Source organism: Notolepis coatsorum (genome assembly GCF_963971535.1).
Source record: "Notolepis coatsorum genome assembly, contig: SUPER_7_unloc_1, whole genome shotgun sequence".
NCBI lineage: Eukaryota > Metazoa > Chordata > Actinopteri > Aulopiformes > Paralepididae > Notolepis > Notolepis coatsorum.
The window spans coordinates 635,089-642,592 of NW_028174880.1; the positions used below are offsets into that span (position 1 = coordinate 635,089).

General features: G+C 42.6%; 1 protein-coding gene across 1 annotated transcript in view; it reads left to right on the forward strand.

Moving 5' to 3' along the window:
* The window catches only part of LOC311232701 (glutamate receptor 2-like), a gene marked incomplete at both ends in the record, with an annotated part of 168,415 nt that overhangs the window by 160,483 nt on the left and 428 nt on the right, over positions 1-7,504 (forward strand). Inside the window, 3 exon segments of the mRNA XM_084338279.1 lie at positions 2,488-2,551; positions 3,115-3,257; positions 6,780-6,995. Of these exon segments, the coding sequence (XP_084194405.1) occupies positions 2,488-2,551; positions 3,115-3,257; positions 6,780-6,995 (423 nt within the window).

A 7,504-nucleotide genomic window follows, 5' to 3' on the forward strand; every position in this document is an offset into this window, starting at 1 on the left:
GAGCTTTCAAACCATCCCGTATCTCTGTCCGAAACCCTCGTGCAACTGTGAGTACATTTGAAATGTCTCTGTGATACTTGTATAACGAACGGTTCGGCCAGAACCAGTCCTTCATGGTAAATCTAGGTTGGTTTCCTATTAAGGAGCAAGTGACTGTGGATTCACTCGGTGCATCAGTCACGAAAGGGGCTATGATGAGCTTGGCAAGCCAGAGTAAAACACAGTTTTCATTCAATCAATCAATAACAACATTAACCAGACTCTCGTTGTGTCTATTATGCTAACGCTAACGTTACCTCATTGTGTCTATTCTACAAGCTTTAACGTTACCTAGCCTCTCGTGTCTATCTGCTAACGTTAGCATTAGGCTAACTAACGTTACGTCCCTAACCCCCAACAACAAGCGTAACTAATCAGCGATCTTTTTGTCAGACTAAACTCTCCGCTCGGTGGCAAATTGTGTTGATGTCGGTTTTGTTTCATCAATAAATGAGGCAGAATACACAGTGACTGTATCCTTTTTTATTGCACTTGTTTCTTGCTGCAAACATACAAAAGACATCCTACGCGAGACATTAAAGATGGCGGCGTTCTGTTTTCGTTCAGACTCCCCAAACAGTGACGCGTCTCTCTTCTGACCAATCAGTGGTCTGCAGTTTTTCACGTGTCATTTCTGGAGCTCTCATGCTGATCACCAGCAGCCCCGCCTCCCCACACGGAGACAAACTGAGTACTTTATTTTAGTGGAAAAGCAACATTAGATTCGGCTCATTAATATGCAAGCCACACCTGTTGTGACGTCGGCGTTTGATAAGCTTTTTTGATTCGCGCGTGCATGTTATTCGTGCGTGGACCTTTTTAACTCTTTCAGAGTGGCATTTCCGGTATCAAATGGAAAAAAATAAATAATGAAATTATATACCAATGATGTAAACTACCCATAATTGATCAGTAGGGTTTAACCTAGAGGTTGGGCTTTAAGAACGAAAATAGAACACTTTCTAAGAATTGTTGATAAATGAGGGCCCAGGCCTTTGACAACAAACTGGGTCACAGCCCTGTGACACTCGTCCTCCCTACCTCTGTCATCCTTCCTCTAGCTGCTAGGGTGAAGGGACTTGGCTCGGCTGCGACCGGTGGTGGTAGAGACAGGAGGGGTGGGCTGGGACCGGTGGTGGTAGAGGGAGGAGGGGTGGGCTGGGACCGGTGGTGGTAGAGGGAGGAGGGGTGGGCTGGGACCGGTGGTGGTAGAGGGAGGAGGGGTGGGCTGGGACATGGTGGCTGCAGCCTCAGCCTGACGAATGACGATCTATAAAAAGTTGTCATCTTTCAAATATATTTGTAGCTAAACAATAAGCTAAGCAATTATATTTTATTTATTAGCCTATTCGTAATCATTCGTTATTAGCCTAGCTAACTGTATTATCTTGGCTTACCTGCAGTGGACGTGCATGGAGATGGAACACTGCGAGCAAAGCAGTCGAAAACGGCACATTTCTGCAGACTAATGTTATGTTTTGACAACAGATGTTTTGACAAATTGCTTGTATTGCCACCCATACTTGCAAATGTTTTATTGCACTTGTGGCAACGTGCGTTGTCGGCATCGACTTTCTTAAGTGTACCCAGACTTTCGTTTTGTTCTCTCCGCCATGATGAGCGCAGAGCTCGGTCTATGTCCTCCGCGCTTCAACACGGAGCCACAGACAGGCCCCGCCCTGAAGTACCCGTATGTGTATCTTCTGTGAGTGTGTGGCTCGCTGAGTCGCTGCGGCTCGCTTCTCGTGCAGACGGAGAGAGAGAGGAGAGGAGACCCAAGTTTGAGAATAGATTAACGGCGTCAATTGTATTATCGCGCGATAATAGTCCGGCATTAACGCAGCCCGGTAAAGCCGTTAACGTCCCAGCTCTAATATAAATATATGGTCTATGTTACTACTATCCTGGTAAATATATATATAAAATATAAATATATGGTCTATGTTACTGCTGTACTGGACTGGAAATACATATAAATATATAGTATACTGTTATGTTACTACTATACTTGTAATACATAAAACAAATATGGTATATGTTACTACTATATGTGTAATACATATACCTACATATATATTATATGTTACTGCTGTACTGGTAATATATATAAATATATATTATATGTTACTGCTGTACTGGGAATACATATAAATATATGGTCTATGTTACGATTATACTGGTAATACATGGAATATAATGATATATATGGTATATGTTTTTATGCTTTATTGCTGTGTGTGTGTGTGTGTGTGTGTGTGTGTGTGTGTGTGTGTGTGTGTGTGTGTGTGTGTGTTACTAATGAATGTGTTACTATTGTGTCTGTTACTAATGTGTGTGTGTGTGTGTGTGTGTGTGTGTGTGTGTGTGTGTGTGTGTGTGTGTGTGTGTGTGTGTGTGTGTGTGTGTGTGTGTGTGTGTTACTAATGTGTGTGTCATTGCTCTGAACAGGAAGCCCCCTATGTGATGTTGAAGAAGAATTCAGAGCTGTTCCAAGACAACGATCGATATGAAGGTGTGTATTGATTGATTGATTGATTGAAAATGTTATTAACAGATTGCAGAATGGGTACAATACAGTACGGCTCAATACACACAATTGTTAAGGGTTTGCAGACCAGAGAAAGACTTTTGTCTTGTTTACATCAGGGTCCCCCATTTTGAATTCATAGTGACATTTATGACATACAGATAGACAGTACTGTTACATCCAGACATTTATGACATACCAGATCTGCAAATATACAGTACTGTTTATGAGTACAAAGAGAGTCTAAAAAGAGAGTATATACATTTGAGGGTAGGCGGGGGGGGGGGGGACTGTACATTGGAGGGGGTTGGGTTTGGACATTTTGTATGCACACAAACACACACAACACACACATTTTGTTTACGTGGAATTAGTATGTCATAATAATCACAAAAAGCTCCTACTTATATTCATTCTGTAACTAATGCTAACCTTAACCACACACACACACACACACACACACGCACACACACACACACGTTGTGGCTAACTTGTTGGAGCTAGCATGAGGAAACTCCATGGACAGTGTTGTTGATTTTGTCATGAAGGATACTGCGTCGACCTGGCTGCCGAGATCGCAAAGCATTGTGGGATACGCTACCAGCTGAGGATTGTGGGTGACGGGAAGTATGGAGCGAGAGACGCAGAGACGAAGATCTGGAATGGAATGGTGGGAGAGCTGGTGTACGGGGTGAGAGGAAAGACACACACACATACATATATATACATATATATACACATACATACACATGACACATATATACACACACATACATATATATACACATACATACACACACATATATACACATACATACATATATATACACATACATACACACACATATATACACATACATACATATATATACACATACACACACATATATATATATACACATACATACATATATATATACACATACATACACACATATATACATATATATACACATACATATACACATATATATACACATACATATACACACATATATACACATACATACATATATATACACATACATACACACATATATACATATATATATATACATACATATACACATATATATACACATACATATACACACATATATACACATACATACATATATATACACATACATACACACATATATACATATATATACACATATATTATATACACATACATACATACATACATATATATATACATACATACATACACACACATATATACACATACATACATATATATACACATACATACACACATATATATACACATACATACATATATATATACATACATACACACACATATATACACATACATACATACATACATATATATATATATACACATACATACACACATATATATACACATACATACATATATATACTAGAGCTGGGCATAGATTAATTTATTTAATCTAGATTAATCTACCTGCAATCCTGGAATTGATCTAGATTAATCTAGATTAAAATGGCAAAAAAAAAAAAAAAAGTCTGCCAAATGCATTCAAAATGTGTATTCTACCCAAATAATGACCAGAGGAGGAGATTTATCCTCTCCTCTTCATCTGAGGAGTCACTAGCTGTTCTATCTCCTTGTTCAACAGCATGAACATGTCTCTTCTTTTTGTAATGTCCAGTGTTTCTTTTAAAACCAGATTTATCGTAATTTTCTGTGCCCTTCCTTTGATGCCATTAACATTGTTACACTGATATTGACAGCTCTCTCCAGTGTCAAATCACTCTCTGTCAGTAGTTTCTTCTGTGCACCTTCATTTCTTAATCCACACACAAACCTGTCTCTCAGTGTGTCTTTTAGTGAATCTCTGAATTCACAATGCTGCTGACTGGTTGCTCACACACAGACTGCTGCAGAAGCAGGTTTCTCAACAAATTCAGTGCAAGCTCAGTGTAACGGTTCCATGAATGAAGAGAACACTGAACAGCTACTACAGTCTCAGGTCCACATCCAAGAGAACACTGAACAGCTACTACAGTCTCAGGTCCACCTCCAAGAGAACACTGAACAGCTACTACAGTCTCAGGTCCACATCCAAGAGAACACTGAGCAGCTACTACAGTCTCAGGTCCACATCCAAGAGAACACTGAACAGCTACTGTCTCAGGTCCACATCCAAGAGAACACTGAACAGCTACAGTCTCAGGTCCACATCCAAGAGAACACTGAACAGCTACTACAGTCTCAGGTCCACATCCAAGAGAACACTGAACAGCTACTGTCTCAGGTCCACATCCAAGAGAACACTGAACAGCTACAGTCTCAGGTCCACATCCAAGAGAACACTGAACAGCTACTACAGTCTCAGGTCCACCTCCAAGAGAACACTGAACAGCTACTACAGTCGGAGTACAGCTCAATACACACAATTGTTAAGGAGATGCAGACCAGAGAAAGACGTTTGTCTTGTTTACATCAGGGTCTCCCATTTTCATTTCATATTGCTCCACATTGTCATCAAACGGTCCAATATTTCCAATAACCCAAGCCATTTCTGTTGTAAACACTCACGATAGTCCAGTCGATCCTTCCTTTAGTGTGTAAAGTGGATTTCCTCCTCTTGTAGATGTTTTCAAGTGCCGCCCGAGTAACGTGAGCTAACATGCTAACATCAGGGTCTCCCATTTTCATTTCATATTACTCCACATTGTCATCAAACGGTCCAATATTTCCAATAACCCAAGCCATTTCTGTTGTAAACACTCACGATAGTCCAGTCGATCCTTCCTTTAGTGTGTAAAGTGGATTTCCTCCTCTTGTAGATGTTTTCAAGTGCCGCCCGAGTAACGTGAGCTAACATGCTAACTCGCTAAGCTAACGTTAATAATGTAAACAAAGCTCTCAACGGACTTCTTCTTTCTTGCATTGCGCAGATTCAGACGTCCTCATCGCCGAATTGTGTTATATCCTGAGGAGGACTTCTTAACCTCACCTGTATAACAATGATTACCGGACCACTAAAGTTACTTTAGTTTAACACATTATTCTGACTACAGCTCCAGTACATACGTGCAATCACTTCCGGGCACCACAGCTGTGAACTACGGCAAGTATTTAAGGACAATACAGACCCAACGTTGAGAAAAAGATTAACGGCGTCAATTATATTATCGTGCAATACTAGTCTTGCGTTAACGCAGCACGTTAACGCCGTTAACGGCCCAGCTCTAATATATACACATACATACATACATATATATAGTAGGGCTGACCCCTATTAGTCGATTAGTCGACTAATCGGTCGAAAGGAGCCGTAGTCGACTGGCCAACCTCTTAGTCGAATATATTAAAAAAAGAAATAAAAATATTTCTTTATTTTTTATTTTTATCTTTTTTTATCATTCTTTCCAAAAGAAAAGAGGCCTAGAAGCGTGGCTAACGCTAATGGCGCACATACCAGAGGCTAACTGCCTACGAAAACAGGCACAGAGGCACTGAAAGAGGATTTCACCCGTCTAATGAACACACGGAGACCAGGGGTCAGGAACCTTTTTGACTGGGAGAGCCATAAAAGCCAAATATTTCTAAATATATTTCATTGAGAGCCATATAGTATTTTTAACGTATAATAAATTAAATATGTCTTACTTTTAATGCGACTTCTGGTGCTGCATGGTTTTGCTGATGGCCTTGTAATCTGGTTCATACGTGCTGAGGTTGAGCTTCATGCAGGCGTTGAGGCTTCCATCAGTTAAACGTGAGCGTAGGTTGGTCTTAATGTTCCTCATATGCGAGAATGACTGCCCACATGCATATGTAGAGCCAAACATGGTCAATACGGCAATACTCACGCTGCATTGTGTGGTATGTCACAGGAAGCTCGTTCCAAGTTTTAAGAATCAGCTGGTCTTCAGGTTGAAGATCAGGGTCAGGGGTCAGACAGGCCGGGGGTCAGACAGGTCAGGGGTCAGACAGGACGGGGGTCAATAACACAAAGGGGGTTCGTTGCCAGAAAAGGGATATTCAAATACTCAGGTATGTCTCTCTCTCTCTCTCTCTCTCTTCTCTCTCTCTCTCTCTCTCTCTATCTCCCCCCCTCTCTCTCTGTCTGTCTGTCTGTCTGTCTCTCTCTCTTTCTCTAATCTCTCCCCCCCCTCTCTCTCTCTCTCTCTCTCTCCCCCCCTCTCTCCCTGTCTCTCTCTATCTCCCCCCCCCTCTCTCTCTCTCTCTCTCTCTCTCTCTCTCCAACAGAAAGCGGACATAGCGGTAGCCCCGTTGACCATCACTCTGGTCAGGGAGGAGGTGATAGACTTCTCCAAGCCCTTCATGTCTCTAGGAATCTCCATCATGATCAAGAAACCTCAGAAGTCTAAACCGGGCGTGTTCTCCTTCCTGGACCCTTTGGCCTACGAGATCTGGATGTGCATCGTGTTCGCCTACATAGGAGTCAGTGTGGTGTTGTTCCTGGTGAGTGGAGAGAGAGAGAGAGAGAGGGAGAGGGGGAGAGAGGGAGAGAGGGGGGAGAGAGAGAAAGAGAGAGAGAGAGAGAGAGAGAGAGAGAGAGGGGGAGAGAGGGAGAGAGGGGGGGGAGAGAGAGAGAGAGAGAGAGAGAGGGAGAGGGGGGGGGGAGAGAGGGAGGGAGAGAGAGAGAGGGAGAGAGAGAGGGAGGGAGAGAGAGAGAGAGAGAGAGGGAGGGGGAGAGAGGGAGAGAGGGGGGGGAGAGGGAGAGAGAGGGGGGGGGAGAGAGGGGGGAGAGAGGGAGAGGGAGGGAGAGAGAGAGAGAGAGAGAGAGAGAGAGAGAGAGAGAGGAGAGAGAGAGAGAGAGAGAGAGAGAGAGGAGAGAGAGAGAGAGAGGGGGGGGGAGAGAGAGAGAGAGAGAGAGAGAGAGAGGGGGGGAGAGAGGAGAGAGAGAGAGAGAGAGAGAGAGAGAGGAGAGAGATGAGAGAGAGAGAGAGAGAGAGAGAGAGAGAGAGAGA